This window comes from Aquarana catesbeiana, linkage group LG02 (assembly GCF_042186555.1).
Source record: "Aquarana catesbeiana isolate 2022-GZ linkage group LG02, ASM4218655v1, whole genome shotgun sequence".
Lineage (NCBI taxonomy): Eukaryota > Metazoa > Chordata > Amphibia > Anura > Ranidae > Aquarana > Aquarana catesbeiana.
Window position 1 is genome coordinate 666,870,761 of NC_133325.1, and position 23,265 is coordinate 666,894,025.

At 43.4% G+C, this 23,265-nt stretch overlaps 1 protein-coding gene across 1 annotated transcript in view; it reads left to right on the forward strand.

The window, feature by feature from the left end:
• Nucleotides 1-4,801: 4,801 nt before the first annotated feature.
• Nucleotides 4,802-23,265, forward strand: part of SCARF1 (scavenger receptor class F member 1) — a 67,719-nt gene continuing 49,255 nt past the window's right edge. The window contains exons 1-2 of the mRNA XM_073616634.1: nucleotides 4,802-5,078; nucleotides 22,017-22,078. Of these exons, the coding sequence (XP_073472735.1) occupies nucleotides 4,972-5,078; nucleotides 22,017-22,078 (169 nt within the window). The 5' untranslated portion in view covers nucleotides 4,802-4,971. The remainder of the gene's footprint in view (nucleotides 5,079-22,016; nucleotides 22,079-23,265) is intronic.

Genomic DNA, 23,265 nt, shown 5'->3' on the forward strand with positions numbered 1-23,265 from the left:
TCCCAGCACAGAACCCTGGGGAACCCCACTACCCACCCCTGACCATTCTGAGTACTCCCCATTTATCACCACCCTCTGAACACGCCCTTGTAGCCAGTTTACAATCCATGTACTCACCCTATGGTCCATGCCAACGCACCTTATTTTGTACAGTAAACGTTTATGGGGAACTGTGTCAAATGCTTTTGCAAAATCCAGATACACCACGTCTATGGGCCTTCCTTTATCTAGATGGCAACTCACCTCCTCATAGAAGGTTAATAGATTGGTTTGGCAAAACGATTCTTCATGAATCCATGCTGATTACTGCTAATGATATCATTCTTATTACTAAAATCTTGTATATAGTCCCTTATCACCCCCTCCAAGAGTTTACATACTATTGATATTAGGCTAACTGGTCTATAATTCCCAGGGATGTTTTTTGGGCCCTTTTTAAATATTGGTGCTACATTGGCTTTTCTCCAATCAGCTGGTACCATTCTAGTCAATATACTGTCTGTAAAAATTAGGAACAATGGTCTAGCAATCACCTGACTGAGTTCCCTAAGTACCCTCGGATGCAAGCCATCTGGTCCCGGTGATTTATTAATGTTAAGTTTCTCAAGTCTAGTTTTAATTCCCTCCTCTGTTAACCATGTAGGTGCTTCCTGTGTTGTGTCATGAGGATAAACACTGCAGTTTTGGTTACTGAAGCCCCCTGATTCACTCGTGAAGACTGAGGAGAAGAATAAATTCAATACCTTTGCCATCTCCCCATCCTTTGTAACCAGATGTCCTTCCTCATTCTTTATGGGGCCAATATGGTCTGTCCTCCCTTTTTTACTGTTTACATACTTAAAGAATTTCTTGGGATTTTTTTTGCTCTCCTCCGCTATGTGTCTTTCATGTTCTATCTTAGCCGTCCTAATTGCACCCTTACATTTCTTATTGCATTCTTTATAAAGTCTGAATGCTGAGGATGATCCCTCAACCTTGTATTTTTTGAAGGCCTTCTCCTTTGCTTTTATATGCATTTTTACATTGGAGTTAAGCCATCCAGGATTTTTGTTCGCTCTTTTAAATTTATTACCCAATGGGATACATTGGCTAATGCCCTTATTTAATATGCTCTTAAAGCAAACCCATCTCTCCTCCGTATTCTTTGTTCCTAATATTTTATCCCAATTTATGCCTTTTAGCAAGGTTTGTAGTTTAGGGAAGTTGGCTCTTTTGAAATTCAGTGTCTTTGTGTTCCCTTCATGTTTCCTATTTGTGTGATTTATACTGAAACTAATTGACCTGTGATCGCTGTTACCTAAATTGCCCCGTATTTCCACATCTGTGATCAGGTCTGTATTGTTGGTAATCAGTAGATCCAGTAATGTCTTATTTCTAGTTGGTGCGTCTAACATCTGACCCATAAAATTGTCCTGCAAGACATTAAGGAACTGGCGAGCCTTAAATGAATGCGCGGTTTCCTCCGCCCAGTCTATGTCTGGATAATTAAAATCCCCCATTATGATAACACTTCCCATCCTTGCTGCTAATCCAATTTGTGATAGGAGATCCGTCTCCACTTCCTCCCTCAGGTTAGAGGGCCTATAGCATACTCCCAGTATTATTTTCCCCTTAGCTTCATCCCTTTGGAGCTCTACCCATAAAGATTCCACCTCCTCCCTAGCTCCCTCAGTGATGTCATCTCTCACATTCACTTGTACATTATTCTTGATATATAGGCATACCCCTCCCCCTTTTTTACCCTCTCTATCCTTGCGGTATAGGGTATACCCTTGAATGTTCTGAGTCTATTTTTTTTGTTGATATGATAGTGTTGGCTATTTACTTTATTTCATATATTAATTTGTGCAATTGGTTGACTGAAATCACATTAGACGGAGCAGATAGACAGGGCTTGACTAAACCGTTTTTTCCCCAGGAATACAGTATATGATTTGTTCCCTCTAGTTATTTTGTTTTTGCTGAAAGCTCACCATTAATATTTAATCAAAAGCTTATGAAACATTTTAGAATTTTGTAGAATGTATAATTATATAGAGTTGATGGGAAGATGGATGGAGCCAAATACAGGACAATCTTAGAAGAAAACCTGTTAAGAGTCTGCAAAAGACTTGAGACTGGGGTGGAGGGTCACCTTCCAGCAGGACAACGACCTTACAGCCAGAGCTAAAATGGAATGATTTAGATCAAAGCATATTCATGTGTTAGAATGGCCCAATCAAAGTCCAGACCTCAATCCAGATTGAGAATCTGTGGCAAAGACTTGAAAGAAATGCCGCGTACACGCGAGCGAACTTTATGGCAGACTTTGCCTGGCGGACGGGATTTCATCGGACAATTCGATCATGTGTGGGCTCCAGCTGACTTTGTTTTCTCAAAAGTTGGAAGGACTTAGATTTGAAACATGTTTCAAATCTATCCGACGGACTCGAGTCCGGTCGAAAAGTCCACTCGTCTGTATGCTAGTTCGACGGACAAAAAGCCACGCTAGGGCAGCTATTGGCTACTGGCTATGAATTTCCTTATTTTAGTCCGGTTGTACGTCATCACGTATGAATTAGACGGGCTTTGGTTGATTGTTGTAGGCAAGTCCGTTCATTCAGAAAGTCCGTCGTAAAGTCCGTTGAAAAGTCAGCCGGGCAATGTCTGCCGTAAAGTCCGCTCGTGTGTATGCGGCATTGCAGTTCAGACACTCTCCACCCAATCTGAAAGAGCTTGAGCTATTTTGCAAAGAAGAATGGGCAAAAATGTCACTCTCTAAATGGGCAACACTGGTAGAGACATGCCCAATAAGACTTGCAGCTGTAGTTGCAGAAAAATGTGGTTCTACAAAGTATTGACTCAGGGGGGCTGAATACAAATGCACGCCACCCTTTTCACATATTTATTTGTAAAAAAATGTTGAAACCGTTTATAATTTTCCTTCCACTTCACAATTATGTGCCACTTTGTGTTGTTCTATCACATAAAATCCCAATAAAATACATTTACATTTTTGGTTGTAACATGACAAAATGTGGAAAATTTCAAGGGGTGTGAATACTTTTTCAAGGCACTGTATACTGACTGTAAGTCATTGCCTCATAGCTCTAGATTGGAAATTTCCTGCTCTGCAAACGTTCTAGGAATTTTATGCTAGAATCAATGAGATCAAGATGGCGGCTAGACTGAATAATATGCTTGATAAATATAATGAAATCTGGCTGCTCTGGAATACTCATACTGCTCAGAACTAATTAGCCATCAATAGAGCAGCCTTCCCCCTTTCCTTTCCTTTCTCTATTTTGTGGAGGGGAATGCTGCTTTTTCTTTGGGACTGTAAGGAAATTTTCTGGCTCTGCTTTGAATTTTTTGCAAATGTTTTGGACATTACGGGACTAGACCTAGCTATCGATTATGAATCCTTAGCTTGGTGGCGCCCTGGGCTCTCTCTCTCTGGGTCTACTGGCCAGCACTGCATAATAGCGCACAATATTGTATACCCTTGTTTTTGATAGGTATGCTGTATTTACAGTTCTTAATTATGTATGCTCTGCACCTTTGATGTTTTGGATATTATGAGAGCCTGTGAGTCAAACCCTTGCTTCTTGTTTTGGGAAACCCAACAGTGAGATTTCTCTTCCATAACTCCTGACTACAGAAAAAAAATGTATGTGTTCCTGTCCAACTTTTCATGTTCCAGCACCACCTCTTGTATTCTTCATAAGATACATTTATCAGTGTAATAAACAAAGAAGCTCCCCAGCACTCTTACCCCTCAGTCAAGCATAGTAGATGTAATTAACACCTAACACTATTAAAAGGTTCCTATGAACTAGGGGCCCAACACTCATCTGTTAGAGTATCAACACTGGGACATTAATAGCAGTGGCTAAATGGACCATTCACCCAAAACTGATAGTACAGGACTAAATCACCTTCTAGCTTCTTTCATCCTTTGGGGACTTCAGCACTAAGTAAAAGTAAAAGCACACAGATAACAACACGGAAGTCCCCAAGTGGTTTAAAAAATGTTGGGTTGTTTAAGGAGAATTTGTCTCCCATATACCATATATACTCACCTCTACCGTGCTCTCCTGTCATCACAAAGTGCCTGGGGTTCCAGGTATGGGGGAGGGGAGGGGGGCACAAGACCTCTTGCCATGATGCAGTGCACAGTTCTTAACGTAAAGTATTGGAATATTTTAGATTTTGAGTTGTCCCTGGAACAGGAGGTGAATTTAAATCATTTTAAGAGGACATGTTTTCCGGGCACAAATATCTGACAGGGGAATACATGTCATTTACTGTTGTGTCTACAGAACAGGAGGCAAAAGGAAAATCTCCCCATTGAGACAGGTAACTGTAAAACCTGGTAGGGATATTAATGTTTCCATACTCTATCCTAAACTAAAAAATACCAAGTTTTAGCTTTAGGTATACTTTAATTCACAAGCATAAGTTCCCCAGAAATGACATAGTTTCCGAGTGGACAGAGCATTTAAATAGGGGGATACCAACATGAAATATGTCAAACCCCATGCAAATTATATTTTGAATTGCTGTGTACTTATATAAGTATAATTCAAATCTTTTTTAACATCTGTAAGTGGAATACCTTTGAAAGGGAATGCATCTTACACAACTACATCACAATACATGCACAAAAACTTATCATCACCTTAGCATCTATTCATGTTGTTGTGTACTGGCATTTAGGTCTTTATTGCACTTCAGATCCTGTGTGTCATTGATCCCCCTCCCACTGTTGGGATTCAATGGCAGGAATTCTGCATCCCCTCCTATACTTCCTCAGGAAAAATATGAAGAAGGAACTTGATCCCAGGGTATTCAGTGTGGGACAGTGTACGGAAGAGACAACTCTGCTCTAAATATGGTTCAAGAGTTCCAGCACAACCTCTGCCTTCTCTATCCCTATGCTGTCTAGGATCTTGAGTTCTTAGCTTTGTATTGACTCCATGAACAGGGACCATGCTCATTCACATCACAAAGCTGATGGTATTATTGTGGATTTGGCTGCCTGGATTGAACTCTCAGGATCTGGATCCCAGTGGGAAAAATGTCTGTATATCTGATGGGTAAGCATTCATTACTATGCGGCCCCCACTTAATGTATGTTCCTGAACCGGTGCTTCATTCTAGGAAAAGAAAACTCCAGCTAACTCTGTATTTCCCGGAAAACAGATACTTTGTACAGTCTTTGGTTTTTCATATGTGGAATAACAGCATTGCAGAGTGTTTAGTATAATTAAATGCTGCTGTTATATGTTTCAGAAGTAGACTTCATCCGCACTCATTACTGTAATTGCAATGTATAATTGTCAGTACTTTTTCTAGTTATTACAAGAGTCATTGTGACATGCACAAACTTCTCTTGGCCTTATGTAGTCATTTATCTTGAATCTTTATTTATAATCTGGAAGATAGAAAAAAATAAGTCTAAGGACTTGAAAGATATGAAGCTATGTACTTGAAGATTTTAAGGAGTGTATAGAATATTAAAATGGAGCTGTTGTATGTTTCAGATCCAGACATTGTCTGTGCTCATTATCTTTATATAATTGCCACGTATTATTGTTATTATGTCTAGTTATTTCAAGAGCCATTGTGAAATATGTAAGCTTCTCTTGACCATATTTAAATATCTTCTTTTGCCATTTGAATGATAGAACAAGAAAACGTAAAGACCCTTCTGATATGAAGGAGTGCACATTATTGTTTAACTACCTCAATACAGGGCACTTTCACCCCCTTCCTGCCCAGACCATTTTTTGCAAAAAAAAAAAAAAAGACTGAAAATTTTGAAAAAAAAAAAAAAACTGATGTGCGCTGATGAGGCTGCACTGGTGGGCACTGATAGGCTGCACTGATGGGCGGCACTGATGGGCATTGATGGGTGTTATTGATGGGCAGCACTGACTGGCATCACTAATGGGCACTGGTGGGCACTGATTGCTGGCACTTCTGGTGCTTTACTGTAATCAGGGCACTGATCAGTGCCTTGATTACATCTCTTGCTGTCCCCTGCAAGGAGATGTCGCTGATCGACTCTCCTCACCACACACTCTGTCAGTGTGAGGCGCTGAGAGCCGATTACCAGCACTTCCGCAATCACATGCGACCGGCTGTGATTGGACACAGCCAATCACATAGTTAAAGAGCTGCGTCAGCAACATGGCGCTGCCACAAGCACTGCGCCTTGCGCGCCTTTGGGGGCATGCAGTAGAGGCTGTTCCGGTACGCCGTCATATGATGTCCATCCAGAACGAGAGCCGCACCGTCCCTCTGTCATTTGACGTGGGCGGGCGGCAAGTGGTTAAAGTATGGCTAATAGCGAAACTTTTTTTTTTCATTTTGGATAGGGAGGGTTATAACCCCTAAAATCGCATTGAAAACGCTGTGCTATCAAAGGTATAAGCAAAATGCCTCTGAAATAGTAAAAATATATCCTCTACACCAGGGATATGCTATTAGCGGACCTCCAGCTGTTGCAGAACTTCAAGTCCCATGAGGCATAGCAAGACTCTGACAACCACAAGCATGACACCCAGAGGCAGAGGCATGATGGGACTTGTAATTTTGCAACAGCTGGAGGTCCGCTAATTGCATATCCCTGCTCTACACCGTGGTAATAATAATGTATAAAATATATGATGAAAAATATATAAAAAAGACACGTGCTTCATAGCCAAATAATAAAGTGACAATGTGCATTCATATAGTGATAAAAAATATTAAAGCAAATAAGTCCATGGAAATCTAAACAGATCCAAATACTGGAATTATAAAAAAGTGCTTAAGTGCACTGTGCAAAGTTCAAATTGATCCAATTTATACGTGCTCCACACTCCATGCGATTCGGTATGCTGTGAAAGTGATGCGATAATCAGACGCTGTGTTCTCACTCAGGTGCTCCCCCCCATGTAATGAAGGCTCACCTTAAGGTGTGTGACCTTGCTGTAAAGCTTGGTCAATACACGCTTTGGAACCACTACAGGGTTCAACAGTGTGCCCGGGATCCTGGATCAATCACCAATGTGCCTCAGTAAATCAATGAAAAAAGGATCTCATAGTGTAGTATGCTTATGCAATTTATTGAACCAAAAAATAAACAGGTCCTCACACAGGGTATTCACAATATCCAGGCGTTTCAGTGCGCCATTCTACATCAAGCAAAAAATGAATGGTTGAAACCAGCCGGTATGGTATGCTGATCGCTCCTAACAGCTGATCTGCTAAGCGTGCCGCCCTGTCCCCTTCCCCTACATGTGTCGATACAAGGGAATTTCGTATCCTCCTCAGGGGGTGATCATCACTCTAATCACGTGCTTTTAAAAAAAATAAAACCCCCATTGGAATCCATGCATCCAGCGTCCTGCATGTAGATTAGGGGCTGGGCACATGGATTAGGGAGGCGATGCCCCTGCGCCCTGTATGGACGGGCCGCCAATGCAGAGCACCCTTAGATTAGATAAGTATACACAGCTTTCTTTTACAGGGCAGTCAGTATAGGGCTTTGAATGGGGTTGGGAGCAGGTTTAAAACTGAACTTCACCAAAAAGGGGAAGTTCTGCTTGTTTGCATCCCCCCTCCCCCTTTAATTGGCGCTTTTCTGGGGGGTAGGGGGAGGTACCTGCTCCCACTTCCAGTCAGATTGCCACAGCAATCAATCTGTGTCCATGCAGAGAAGACAATGATTATTGCTTGCGTCAATAGCAGCCACTGGTGATAATCTAAAGCAAATCCGTCAGCCTGGTTGTACCTAAGTTTGGTGCTGGGAGCAACCAGAGTAAAAAAATTATTTCTAGATAAATAAATAGATAAATGAAAAGCAGTCTTAAACCAGAGGAAGCTTTTATCATGCAAGGTAAGTGGACATTGGCCAAGTTAAGGATCTTTTGAAAGTTTATAGAAGGGCAATATGTCTAAAAGTTGAGGACTGAAAATCGGATGTCATAAGCTGTGCACAATATTCCTGGTTGCAGGCAAACTGTAATGTTCCCTCTGCAGAAGCATACACTTTTTTTTTCCTGCCTCAAATGATAAGATAATTATGTTGAGCGTCCAGCTGGAGATGGGGCTTGGGCAATGAACACCAAATATCAAACTCAGCTGTCATTGTGAATTCCTGGTTCACCTCCACTTGCCCTCTACACCTTTTTGTAGGCCACCAGCTATGATGGACATCATCACTGATTTCCATCATGGTTTACCAACAGGAAGGTGTAGAGGACTGGAGAAGATGGGCTAAAGAGTGACCACAGAACCTGTGGTTGATATTTGCACAATAGAGTACTCAGGTTTCAGGAATACCCAGGCACTCTGGAAAAGCATCTTGTGTGGACTTGGAAGGTAAGGTGAGCTCATAAAGCAAGTGTTGCACTTTACAGTGGTTTATTGGAGAGCTTTTTGCTTCCTATTACCTCAATAAAACATTTTCATAGTCCCCAAACCCTAGAAAGCCTTGTTTTCGATACCTTAAAATTGTCAAAAAAGCCAACAGCTCTACGTAACCCGAAAATAAATGGTTCTGTAATTTTAGTTTGCGTCGGTGGTATGGGTCATTGATTCTGGATACACAGTTGACTAGCAGTGGTATAATGAAATTGTTTGCGCAGCTATACCAACCATTGTAAAATGATACTTAAACCCTTTAAATGTATGTTGGCAGTAATGACATGTACTTTCTGTTTTAATAAGTCAATGCTGCATAAAACAATGGTAAAGGTCAAAGGGGGCAGAGATTTTAACTACAGATGGAATGTTGCACAAAGCTTTAAACATGGTGAGCAAAGGTTAATTTATTGCAGACTGGCATGTGCTTTCATTAGTATGTGGGGAATAGTTTACAGATGTGTGGGAGGTCTACAGCCAAACTTGTCCAGATCCAATCAAATAATACTTGTATTTACTGTATACTTATTTATGTATGGTATAGCATAAAAACATAAGATATGAATATAGAGATCAAAAGTGTCTCAAAAAAAAATTCTGATCCTATAACAGTTGTTAAACGTGTGCATCTGGGTCTCAAAATCATATCTATTTTTTAACGCCAAGCATAAATGTTTCCATTAGGGTCGGTATCAGTACCAATACAAAGCATTTGCACAAGTACTCCTACTTGTGCAAATGCAACAATACCTGAAACCAATACCTTTTGCAGTGCGATTTGAGCCCATACAAAATCAATGGGTTTAAATGACACTGCAAAGAATTGCATGTGATTTCAACAGAAATGCAGTGCGATTCCTGTCCGAATCACTTACGGTTTACCTCACTGCTCCTGTGTGAACCGAGGCATGTCATAGTGACTTCAGCCTGGGTTCACACAGGAGCGGTGCGGGAAAGCACATGTGATGTGGACAGGAATTGTACCACATTCTTGTTCAAACTTCATGCGATTCTTTGCAGTGATTTGAGCCCATTCATTTTGTATTGGCTCGAATCGCACCGCAAAAGTATCGGTAATCAGTATTGGCGATGAAAAATGGTATTGTGCAACCCTAGTCTCCATTGTTATGCATTCAGGAAAAGACTTTGCCAACCCACCTGAAATATGAGCACCTCCTACATTAGTAAAAAAAAAAAAACTGTACTAAAATTGCCATGACCAATGATCTCAAAGAAACTTGCAGATGAAGTTACATAGCTAACTGCAAAATATTTCAGCCTATCATTGCCTAATTTCTTGTTGTTTGTTTCATGCCTTGGCTGCTGTGGAATACACAGGAGGAACAGGCATATTCAGAAGGAAAAACAACTACTCCAGGCTCCTTATTGGTCTGGTACACTGCAGCTTGGTGGCATAATCTCATCTCACATAGTCCTTCTCTATTTGGGGTACTACAAGGCCTTTCTACTCGCTGTCATCAATCTCCAACAGTTTTCTGATCACTGACCACATTTGCCTTCCCGCAGTCCCCACCACAATGGCTCCTTTGAATGACCTTTGTTTTTTACCTCTTTGTAACCTCACCCAATCAAGGTGTAGGATCTTTCTTGAGCTGGAGTAATTCCTAAAATAAGCATTCACCACACCATACCTGAATGTAACAGTGAACCCCAGCCCTTTATTAGACTGTTATAATTGTAATTATACAGCATGTAGGTAGATATTTTACCATGTCATGGATTAATTTTATTACATAAAGTATTAATGGACTATGTGTGCTTATCTGAAATAAGGAGATGTTAAAATGGTTGTAATGGGTTACAGCTAAAGATGGAAAGGCCTGGAAAAAACCCTGAAAAATTGGAAAAAAACAAGGCATTTTTCCAAAGCCTTCTTTTGTTTTTTTTACGACAAATTGAAAAAAAGTATAAAAAATGTTCCTTTGCAATGATCAGTAATATGTCTTTGACATGATATGCAACTATATAACATGTAAAGTCTTACATTATTGCAAGCAAATCCTGGAATACAGTTCAATTAACACTGTACTTGCAGTTCTCAAACAAGAGAAATATGCATTTCTGCCACTAGGGGGCACTTCAGGGGAAAGGCTTCAGTTTAGTTTTCTGGTAGGCTTCATTTTTTTACCTCCTACAGTTCGGTGATTGTTGGGATACAGTAGATAGTTGTCTGTCCTCTCAGGCCTTTATTGAGAGGTACAACGGTACGTTTGTCTGAAAAACGTGTTTATCTTATTTAACCTTTAAATGATTCCTATTAATGTTCGCCACCATCACAGCATAATTTTTCTCTATAGTCTGGTCAGTAAATTATTTCTTCTTTTCCCCCTCTCAGTAAAAAGGTGAGACCAACAGCTAGAGTGTAGAAACATTTCCACAGTGCAATTTCTGTGAGAGCAAAGCTGCAATTTGCAAATTATTATTATTTTTATTTATTTAGTCCAGGTACTTATATAGCGCCGTCAATTTACGCAGCACTTTACATATACATTGAACATTCACGTCAGTTCCTGCCATCAAGGAGCTTACAACCTAAGGTCCCTAACAAATTCATACATACATACTAGGGCCAATTTAGACAGGATCCGATTACCTTACCAGCATGTCTTTAGATTATTATACAGAATTTATATAGAGCCAACAGTTTGCTTAGCACTTTACAAAATGGAGGCAGACATTACAGTTAAAATGCAATTTGGTACGAGAGGAATCAGAGGGCTCTGCTCGTTAGAGCTCACAATCAAATACATAGTGATACAAAAAGTAATAACTGGGGGGGGGGGGGGTGGGGGGGTGAGCTGATGGAGAAAGTAAAAACAGTGTATTAGTTAGAAGCAGGGTAGGCTTCTTTAAGGAGAATGGTTTTCCGGGATTGTCTAAAGATGGATAGATTAGGAGATATTCTGACAAATTGAGGTAGGGAGTTCCAAAGGGTGGGAGAAGCTTGGGAGAAGTCCTGGAGGCGAGCATGGGAGGAGGATATTTGAATGATATTTTGAGACTAGGCTAGTGATGTAGCTGGGAGCAGAGTTGTGGATGGCTTTATAAGTTGTTGTTAGTACTTTGAATTTTATTTGTTGGGTGAGCGTAAGCCAGTGGAGGGATTGGCAGAGAGGGGTACTAGACACTGAATGGTTGGTAAGGTGAATGAGTTTGGTAGCAGCGTTCATAATGGACTGAATGGGGATAGCCTATGTATAGGTAAGCCAATGAGGAGGGAGTTGCAGTAGCTGAGGCGAGAGATAACCAGGGAGTGAATTAGAAGCTTTGTGGTATCATTGGTTAAGAAGGGGTGTATGCTGGAGACGTTGTTGAGGTAGCATAATTTGGACAGGGATTGGATGTGGGCCTGAAAAGACAGTTGAGAGTCCAGGGTTACCACTAGTACTCTGGCATGTGGGGACGGACCGATAGTTGTGCCTTTTGATCTTGACAGAGAAGTCAGGGGAAGAGGCACGTGGGGGGAGGAAATATTATGAGCTCGGTTTAGGATAGATTGAGTTTGAAGAAGTGGTGTGACATCCAGTCTGATATGTCTGTTAGTAAATCAGTGATACCTGATGATATTGTGAGAAGAAATATGTGTAGCCATGGTGTTAGCAGTACTGACAAACAATCCGCTAAATCACCCCACTGACAGACTTCATGCATCCTTTCCAGAGGCAATTAACAGTAATTTGCAAGCTTTGTTTTTGTTGTTTTATTGGGGGGGGGGGGTACAACTTGGATAGGGATTGGGATATGGGATGCCCATAGAATTAATCATTGCCATATTTACAGGTTTCAATATACTTTGATCATATTTAGTGCCTGAAGATTGAATGTGAACACTTGACTAAGTAGAAATCTTCTCCTGCCGCTCCCTGCAGACTGTTACCCCTCTGCATCTCCTATGCAGACTGACTATTGCTCCCTGCATCTCCATGCAGACTGCTGTTACTAAGAGTTCTCCATCCATCACCGTGTGAGGGACAGAAACATCACTTTTGACCGTGTAAAAGTAATGGTCTTAGTTCTCTTCACCGCCTGCCCAAATTTGCTTCTCCTTGCACTCTTGGTTTCCTCCTGCACAACTTGTAATTACATTAGGGTATAACACATCCTCTTCTAATGGGTATGAAGAACTCACTCTGAATAAGCCCCTCTACTGGCTCTAGTGCATAGTTGCCAACAGTCCCGATTTTCCCGGGACAATCCCGATTTTGGGACCCTCGTCCCGATTGGAGAGTGTCCCGAATCGGGATTTTCCATAAGGAAAATCGGGAATGTTGGTTTTTTTTTTTTTTTTTTTTTTTTTTTTTTTTGGAGCAGCGGGCTCCAGCAAAATGGCGGCCGGCGCTGCCGCTCTAGCTGCCTCTAGTGGAGAGGGGAAGGGGGCTCGATCCGTGCAGCCAATGAAGCGGCTTCTTTGGCTGCACGGCCCCTCCCCTCTCCACTGAAGCGAGCAGAAGACACGGCGCCGGCGCCGTGTCTTCCTGAAAGTTCCCCAGCCCCGTACTGCGCAAGCGCTGCGCCTGCGCAGTACAGGGGGTCCGCCATTGCCGAGGGGAACTTTCTCGGCAGAACACCGGCCGCTCCTCCACTGAGCGGGGGCCGGGCTGCATTGAGGGGGGGAGGCTGCACTAACTGAGGGGGGGCTGCAAAAACTGAGGGGGGGCTGCACTAACTGAGGGAGGGCTGCAGTGAGTGGGGCTGCACTAACTGAGGGGGGGCTGCAATAACTGAGGGGGGGCTGCACTAACTGAGGGGGGGGCTGCACTGAGGGGAGGCTGCACTGAGGGGGGCTGCACTAACTGAGGGGGGGGGCTGCACTGAGGGGGGAGGCTGTACTAACTGGGGGGGGCTGCACTGAGGGGAGGCTGCACTAACTGGGGGGGCTGCACTAAGGGGGGGAGGCTGCACTAACTGAGTGGGGCTGCACTGAGGGTGGGCTGCACTAACTGAAGGGGGGCTGCACTGAGGGGGGGCTGCATTAACTGAGGGGGGGGCTTCACTGAGGGGGGGCTTCACTGAGGGGGGGCTTCACTGAGGGGGGGCTGCACTAACTGAGGGGGGGCTGCACTGGCGGGGGCACCTGATGCAAGGACAGACTCTGGCGGGGGCACCTGATGCAAGGACAGACTCTGCTGGTGGCAGGCGACGTGGCTAGTGACACGCTCAGGGATCCCACTGATTCTGCATTATGGTGAGTTGAATGATTTAATTTTATATTACAATGTAATAATAGAAATAATGCGCTTCAATCATCCTGACACCATAACAACCATGGTGCCGGGATGATTGAAGCGTTAACACCAGGTGTTTGGAGTATCTTTATCTGCTGATTGTTAAACTTTCTAGAATACACATATTTCTATTGTTGTGTAGGACCTGGGGCTGCTGTCCCGTCATTCCCATCTCCCCCTTTCCCTCTCCCCCTTTCCCTCTCCCCCTTTCCCTCTCCCCCATTCATCTCAGACTCTAACCATACCCTCTTGAGCCACGCCCACTTTCCGCGTAAGCCACGCCCACTTTCCGCGTAAGCCACGCCCATTTTTCGCCGCGGCGCGCTTCGCGCGCCGCAACTATTATTTTTTACTAGGCCACGCCTACAAACGAATGCCCCGCCTCCTAATTATTGATTGGCTCCGCCTACAGCAAAAAAAAGTGTCCCACATATTTTTTTTTCAATGTTGGCAACTATGCTAGTGACTCGCTGCTACTAGGCCTGAGGCCTGCAGAACCTCTCCCCGGAGGCCTAGTAGGTTAAAGTCTATCTTCTAGGAAATGGACTACTTCCAGAACATTCTCCTTGGAAGCAGGGGAGGTGCCTCAGAACTGGACCCCAGGTGGTCACACCCACTGCTACTCTAAGGCCCTTTCACACCGGGGCGCTGGGTGCATCGGCGGTAAAGCGCCGCTATTTTTAGCGGTGCTTTACCGTCAATTTTGTGGCGCTATTTGGCCGCTAGCGGGGAGCTTTTACCCCCCCCGCTAGCGGCCGAGATAGGGTTAAAACCACTGCAAAGCGCTGCTGCAGCAGTGCTATGCTGGCGGTATAGCCGCGCTGGCCCATTGATTTCAATGGGCAGAAACAGTGAAGGAGCGGTGTATACACCGCTCCTTCACCACTCCAAAGATGCTGCTTGTAGAAGTTCTTTTAACGTCCTGCAAACGCACCGCTCCAGTGTGAAAGCACTCGGGCTTTCACACTGGAGAGACAAGAGCGGCTCTTTACAGGCGCTATGCAGCTGCTATTTTTAGCTCTGTAGCGCCTGTAAAGCACCTCATTGTGAAAGGGGTCTAACCACTCCCAGCCCCAGAATCAAAGCAGACAGGCCTAGCTTGCAGCATAGGCCTGCCTAAATTTGCCTGTGCTGAACAAACCTAGTAAAACAACCCTTACTAGCACCTACCTTCTGGTAGAGGGTGCTACATATTATTTTTGCATGCCAGAAGTGCCCTAAAGACACTAAAAAATAATTTTTGGAATTATATGAGGAAGGTCATAATGAAAATGTGATCAGCTTTTCCCTCCAGAGTTCTCATTCCAAAAACACTCTTTCCGCTGCTTCTGGATCATCACAAAGTGTTTCTTCACCAGCATCTTCAAGTAAAGAAGTGTTACAAACCACGCCCTCCCAAAAATACACAATCCCTTTATTTATAGATAAAATGACACCTGAAAATCAGGAGAAAATGATCAAGCTCTTGCAAGAAAAATATATGCTTCTGGGTCAGCATTATCAATAACTGGAAATGCATATTGGCAGGAAGGTTTTACATTATTATGAGGGAAAGGGGGGTGGCTATCTGTTCTCATGTATAGGTGAAATGTTCTTAACATATACAATCCTTGTTATTCCATTTGTAATAAAATAAATATTTAAAAAGCAATTTACTTTATTCACTAAATAAGCTGAACTTTTATTTGAGCATAATGCTTTTTTATACATTGCATTTCACCTTCCCAGTGTAACAAAATGACTTTCAATTTGTAAAACTACCCCACACTGAATTCTTTTTCAATTCTTCCAAAAATTTCATTTTTTTCCAGAACAAAACAGGAAAAAAACTTTTTTTTCCCCATGACTTCAAAATTTCTGGAAATTTTACATCTCTAGTTACAGCTAGTACATTACTATTTCTCTTTAAAATACTTTATACACTAAAGCAGTGTTGTCCAAACTTTTTTCAAAAAGTGAACATGCATGGGGGCCGACCATTTTGCCTGACATTCTTTGAACCATTAAAATTCGGTCTGTGTGTTAGTTCGAGCACTAATACACTGCCCAACAAGAATTCTCTTGCCTTTGTGGCTGTGTGTGAGTAAAGAGATGAGCTCAGGCGTGTTATTTGGATATACCGTATTTTTTGGCGTATAACATGCACCTTCACTTTAAGAGGGAAGTTTCAGGAAAAAAACTTAAATTTTAAATAAAGAACTATGAAGCGAAATAAGGGTCAGTGCCCGTCTGCAGCCCCACCATTGCCATCAATGCAGCACCCCCATTGCCATCAAAGCAGCACCCACCATTGCCAGGAATGCAGCACCCACCATTGCCAGGAATGCAGCGCCCACCATTGCCGGGAACGCAGCACCCAATATTGCCAGGAATGCAGAGCCCAGTGTTGCCAGGAATGCAGTGCCCAGTGTTGCCAGGAATGCAGCGCTCCCATTGCCAGGAATGCAGCGCCCAATATTGCCAGGAATGCAGCACCCACCATTGCCAGGAATGCAGCACCCACCATTGCCAGGAATGCAGCACCCACCATTGCCAAGAATGCAGCACCTAGTATTGCCAGGAATGCAGCGCCCAGTATTGCCAAGAATGCAGCACCCAGTATTGCCAGGGCATGCAGCACCCAGTATGGCCAGGAATGCAGCACCCATCATTGCCAGGAATGCAGCCCCCATCATTGTCAGGAATGCAGACTCACCATTGCAATCAGTGCAGCCTGACTGATGCCCATCCATCTGCAGCCTCGGAGGGGACAGGGAGGGGGCGGGACGAGCGCCAAAAGATTAGATACAGGAAAAACTCCTGTTTTCTCAGCGGCCTCTTTAAAAGAAAGTCCCGCCTCCTTTGATGGACAGAACAGTCGTCCAATGGCAGCTCCGGAGATGGGACTTCCTATTACAGAGGCTGCCGTGTAAACAGGAAATACTCCTGTGTGCACGGCACTCGTCCCGCCTCTTCCCTGTCCCCTCCAAGGCACCCAGAATATATATCTTTCGTGGCCCTGGCGCTGGGAGATCGCTGGGGGCCACAAAAGATATATATGTCCAGATAACCAGACGGGCCGTTCAAAACCGGCACTCGGGCCGCGATTGGCCCGTGGGCTGGACTTTGGACATGCCTGCTCTACAGAGTCAGGGAAGATATTGCAGAGTTTAAAGAATGGACAGCAGGTTATGGGACACACAGAAGGTTGGAGAAAGAAATCTTGCGAGAAAATATGAAGGGCCTGTTCACACATAAACATGCAATAACAAAAAATGGATGTGATTTGCCTTCCATTGGCATGTGATGACATGCATTTTTATGCACATTGGCACACATTTTAACCACTTGCTGTCCTGCTACAGTGATTGGGCCTCTTCCAGGTTAGGAGCGCGCAACATTCTCCTCTTCTGATCGCTGTTTCCAGGAGACACAGCGAATTACTATTAACTGTAACCGCGTATCATGTGATTGCTATGATTGGTCATTGCGATCACATGATAACAATATAAACAACCTGTCATAAATGGCTTTCCATTCATGAACTGCTTTCTTAATGTAGTGATCTGTGATTGGCCCACAGCAATCACATGGTACCTGGCTACCTATACCATGTGATTAGCTGTAGCAAATCACAACTATAAGCAAGCTGTTTATGAATGGGAAGCATATATTAAAACATAGTTTATTTGTGCTGTCGCCGGAACACCGCTTTAAAGAGGTGGTGATCTACCTGAACAACATGGGAGAAGTCAAAGATCACTGGGCACAATGTGGCCTCCTCACATCTGATTTACACCTCTTACTGCCGTACTAACATGTCGCAATCACATGCATTGCATGGAAATCATGGGTTAAAAACAAGTGATGAGGAGCCAACATATTGCCTCCTCACCTCCTGCCAAACACACTCAGATCACTTTTTAAAGGAGCAGCAGTGCCAGCTGCACTTGTGAATAAGCCCTTAGTTGCATTCGGCAGTGGCACCCTTAGAGCTCATTTACGCGTAAAGTTGGGGGGTTAAAACCTTGCGGTTCAGTCACGGTTTTACCCCGCCCCCCCAAATCCCTACCCCTTTTAGCTGCTGAGGCAGCAGTCAAAGGTGTACACATACCACAGCAGGACTTAAGCCCCCTTTTCTTTTGCTTTTGGTGGGTCCGACTGCCTGCCAAACACGACCCATTCAAGTTAATGGGGCCAATCTACAAGCATCCCACAACTGCATGCTTCTGCGGGGTCCAAGAGGTTAAAGCAGGTTGTGAGAAAGCAACAAAACGCTGTCTGCTTTAATCCTTTGTTTGCTGTACTGTACAAGGTTGCAGGGCGCTTGCGGAGCGGCTTTATTCACTTAAATGGGTCATGCTTGGAGGGTGCTACAACCATGACAGGGCATATAACTCCTGCTGCGGCTGCGACATGTGTACACCCCTGGCCAGGGGTTGCGGGTGGGATGAACTGAAGAAACTTTACCCAAGCTCAACTGGTCTGTTGCCACATAGATTTCTGAGGGCTGGTGCTTATGGCTGGAGTGTGTGTTCCCAAGGCATCTTACTATAGAAAAAATTATCCGGCAACTTGGTACGTTCCAAGTACCAAATTCTTTATTAGGCTACATTAAAAGCAGCACAAAATAGCTAACATGTTTTGGTCATGACAGCCCTCTTCAAAGTGGTTGGGACAGGGGTGATAAAAACGATGCCTTAACTATGGGGTTTTACCACCCCCCCAACTGCAAATGTAAATGGACCCTTACTGTTCTGAGTGCAGTGCATCTGCAACTTTCCTGGATTAGCTGCGCTTTTCCCTTTAGACTTCTATTATATCCTGCAGGTGTGGTGCACATAATAGAAGCCTATGGCTAAGCACAGCAAACCCGCAGGAAAGCAGCAGGTACACTGCACTGCATCCAGAGGTGTGGGGTTAACCGCAGAGCATCAGTGTGAAAGCAGCCCTATATTATTATAGCCTTTGTATTACTTCATACTGATCTAAAGATCTCTTCTCTCCTGCTGCTGGCGCCACTTTGGAGACCGCTAGCCGGGATAAGAGGTGGAGTGCAGTTGGTATCACTCCACATCGGACAGGAGCCAGCACTACAGAGGAGGCATCGGCTTATGCGACTCTTGCTCCCTACTACAGCATTGCATTGTTTGATGCTCTGGGATGGCGGGTCAGCAAGCCCAGACTGCGATCTACCAGTCACCTGTCATCTACAGGTTGCTGACCCTCGCCCTATATTATTGTCATAGTTTTGGGATAGAACTTCCAAAAAGCTCATAAGTGTGTTCAGGTGTCTTTAATCTTTTAAGTCATATACATAGTGTACTTCAAAGATAATGTAGAAAGTAAATAGGAACAAAAAAATGATGATGATCGTAATAATCCTATTTAGGTTATTTTCAGTACTCCAGGTTTTTTGCCATCTGATAAAGTTACAGTACATTGTAGAGATAGCTGTTCTTTCTTTGACAGAAGCAGAGGTTAGATGAGTTAACAGCTGTTTAACAGACAATCAACTCAGATATAATTTTCAGGAACTGGCTCAGTACATACTTATTTAATTGGATTATTATCTGTAAAAGTATCAGACTGCCTATAACAGGAAAACACGGAGGAAATCTAAACACTGATAATCAGCTCCATGCTGAATACCCCAAAGAGCCATTGGGGTCAGTAAGAGTTCTACCTTCAATCTGACTTCATGTTTGTTTGTTTCATTCATGTTGGTTTATGATTCTGAATGTATTAGAGCCAGAGACAGCCAGGCAACAAGCAATTTCAAAAGCAGATCAATAATATTTTACCAAGTATTTATTTTGGGTGTAATGAAGGTGAGGGCCAAAGAGCCCAACCCATTAGGTTGCATACAAAACATTTTTTTTTAAATGTAAACCAGAGAGTTAGCAATCTAAATGAGTAAATGTGCTGGAAGAAACTGTATCACAAGCAAGAAAAACTGGAATTCAAGAGTCAGTTTCCATTACTTGCAGGAATACCCCTAAGAGCAAGCTTAAAGCGGAGCTCCACCCAAAATGGGAAGTTCAGCTTGTCTGTCTCCCCCCCCCCCCCTCCAGTGCCACATTTGGCTTCTTGTGGGGGGAGGGGTGAGCGGGTACCTGGTTTTAGCAGGTACCCGCTACCACTTTCTGCTGAGTTCGCCATGACGAACCCAACCAGAAGTCTGGCTCTCGTGGCAGCCAGCCCATTGAGAAAGTGCAGCACAATACACACATACGCAGTAGGAAACCAGCTGAGAAGCCACAAGGCTTCACTGCCGGTTTCCCTTACCCAAGATAGTGGCACCAGCACCCGAGAGCCGATTCAAGAATTGGCTTGGGTGAGGACACCGTGGGGTGGCCTGGACAGGTAAGTGTCCTAATAGTAAAATTCAGCAGCTATAGTGTATGCTGATTTTTAATTTTTTGGTGGGGGGGCTGAAGCTCCGCTTTAATGACATTCTCCTGCATACACAGTCCCAGTCCAGCAAGCAGTAACTATATGGGTTGGAAGAGACAAAGGAAGGCAAAGGTCCCCTGACAAAGATGGATTACAGCACCTGTCAGGTTTTATTGCTCTCTGAACGCCTGTTAGGGAGATTTATCCTCTCTATTTGTCCTGTTTACCATTATAAAAGAAAGTGAAAGTAAAAGGAAATCCCAAATTTTGGGTTGTCCCCAGAAAGGTAATAGAGGGGAAATCTTACAATGGGAACACTAGTTCTGGTGACTTGGGGAGCCCCAAGAGATTCTCTTAATTTGCAGGAATTTCCTCTCGCTTCCTGTTTTGTCCAGGACAGGAAGTGAAATCTCCCCAATGGGACACAGATGGCAAAAAAAAAAACACTGACAGGGGTTATGACCCTTCTTTAGGGCTCATGTATACTAGAGCTTATAAACTTGAGTTTAGGAGCTTTTGGTGTTTTTTGTTTTTTTTGCCAAAGCTCCTAAACTCAACTCTATAAAAGCCTATGTGTCCATGTACACAAAGGCTTTTACAAGAGTTTAGAAGCTGCTGCGGTTAGGGGAGGTTTTTAGCTGCTTTCATCTAATGTGTCAGAGAGCTTGTCAGAAGTTATCAAGCTGATAACAGAGGAACGGAGCAGCAGAAAGACACAGCACTTAGAGCTTTGGAGAGATGAGTAAACACTACAGCTACAGTGTATGTGCCTAGGTCAGATTTTTATTTTAATTATTTTTTTTTTATTTTAACTACAAAGTTCCTAGTTATATCCTCTTGTCTAGTCTGCTACATTGTACACGAGATGTACACATAGGCTTTTACAAGAGTTTAGAAGCTGCTGCGGTTAGGGGAGGTTTAACTTCCCTTAACCTCCCTCTTCTGAACGCAGAAGAATCGTGTTCGGGATAGGAGCGTTTTGACCGCCGGCCTCGTTTTGCATTTTCCAGCAGCCGGCGGTCAACCTAGTCTGTGTGTACATGAGCCCTTTTTTGCCTATAGTTCTGCTTAAGGCTGGGTTCAGACTGGAGCACGGAGCGGCTCACAGCAGGGGTCTGGTGAGTCTCCATTCACCGTTTTAGGTCCGATTTCAGCCCAAATTTTTGGCTGAATTCAGACCTGAAACGGACCAAAAGACGCACAGGACTCCTGTGCAATTTGCACCGGACATGTTTGAACCGACTCCATAGAGAGCTAGTCACAATCTCCTGCTATGCAAATTGGATGCAGGGAAACCCACATCCAATTCGCAATAGTGTGAACCCAGCCTTAAAGTGTGAAGTAATTCAGGAGCATTACACAGACTTGGGGAAGGGTTGATTTGATCAATAGTATTAGGTTATTTTATCAAGTCTAGCATTTTCATTATCTGTGGTGGGGAGTACAAAGACAGGAGAAGAGGGTGATTTAATAAGACTTGATTATATTCCTGCCTGGTTCAGCCTGATTTATGAATGCCTCCATAATAACGTAGGCTACTCCTGCTAACCTTCTGAAAAATCTATTTGCACTGGCTGTAATGCTGATCCCATGGCTCCAGTACTTTAAAGAGTCACCAACTTTAACCATTTATGTAGATTAGTAGCTCTGACCTAATTTTTTGCATAGTTACTTACTCCATGTGGCGTTACTTAGAATGTGTTGCATCAGAACGATAGACATGTAACTAGCATTATCAGAAGAAGGTCAGCAATGGCATCTTGTATACTTGTCTCAGTGCAGAACTATTTTTTTAAATTCCTAGTCTGGTCACAGTGTGCAGTGTTCTGTATGTGGCATCTGTGTGAGCACAGGGCCTCTGAGTAAAGGGAAGTGAAGGAAGATGCTTATAATAGTGTTTAATGGAGCATCTTTCTTTTCCTCTGACTGGACTTTAGTTTCACCATTTTGTTTTGATGACATCCTGGAATTAATATATTTCCTGCTTCTCCCTTCCCTTAGTGTCACCAAGGCCTTAGTGTGCTGCCCCGGCTGGAAACAGGAAGGGCGAGTGTGTACAGCTGGTAAGTAATGCAAATCTTAAAAAGTGAGCAGAATAATCTGAGAAGATAGGATGCCACTAGCAATGATGACAAGAAACAAATTGTTCTGGGCCACTGTGCACTTTCCAGTCAATCTCGGTGTTCTCTTTCAGAACAAAGTATGTTGATATGAAGTAGTAATATACTATATAGTTCGGTGGTATGTGAGTTTTAGTAATAACAGCAGATCTAAAGCGAATGCAATTGTCGTCATAAAGGTAATGGAAAAATCCATATAAAATCAGAAGGATGTGATCAAGCTGAATTATTTGCTATCTTCTCTTAGGAACTCTGGTGGTAAAACCCTCTCCTATACCCACCCAGTGAAGTGAACAGCCTCAGATTATACATGGAGACGAAACAAATCTCCCTATATAAGTTTTACATGTATATCAGCTTTCTACACTCTTTAGAAAGTGCAGATCGTGTTACAAATCTTTCTTCCTCTTCCAGCAGTGGGTGTGGAGTCTGGGCTTACGCTGTGTGAGAGCAGATTGGAGAAAAGGCACCAACCCCTCCCTCCACATAGGCAGAGGAACTAAGGAACATGACGTGATGTGAATACACCAGCTCTCTGCTAATCTACCTCTAAGCTCCCTCCCCAACACAAATTTTTAGCTGCTTTCATCTAATGTGTCAGAGAGCTTGTCAGAAGTTATCAAGCTGATAACAGAGGAACGGAGCAGCAGAAAGACACAGCACTTAGAGCTTTGGAGAGATGAGTAAACACTACAGCTACAGTGTATGTGCCTAGGTCAGATTTTTATTTTAATTATTTTTTTTTATTTTAACTACAAAGTTCCTAGTTTTATCCTCTTGTCTAGTCTGCTACATTGTACACGAGATGTAGTGCAGAAGTAGAAGTGAGAAAGTGAAACTCACTTAGCTTCATAAAGACTACATGCGAATGGGGGAGGACAAACTGCCCAAATATATGTTAACTTGTAAGTTATGTGCAGCTGAATTCCAGTTATGGATTTACTTGCATAGCTATATTGGTCCATCTATGACCAATGTAAGTATGCATATGCCATACCTGTGGGACCACTGTGTAAGCAGAGAATTACTGTAGCAGTTTCTGCTACTACAGTGATTGCAGCTGTCTTAAGGGTCCTGTACCCAGGCCCTTTCTTGCTGCATAGTAAATACAGGGGGTCACTCACTTGGCA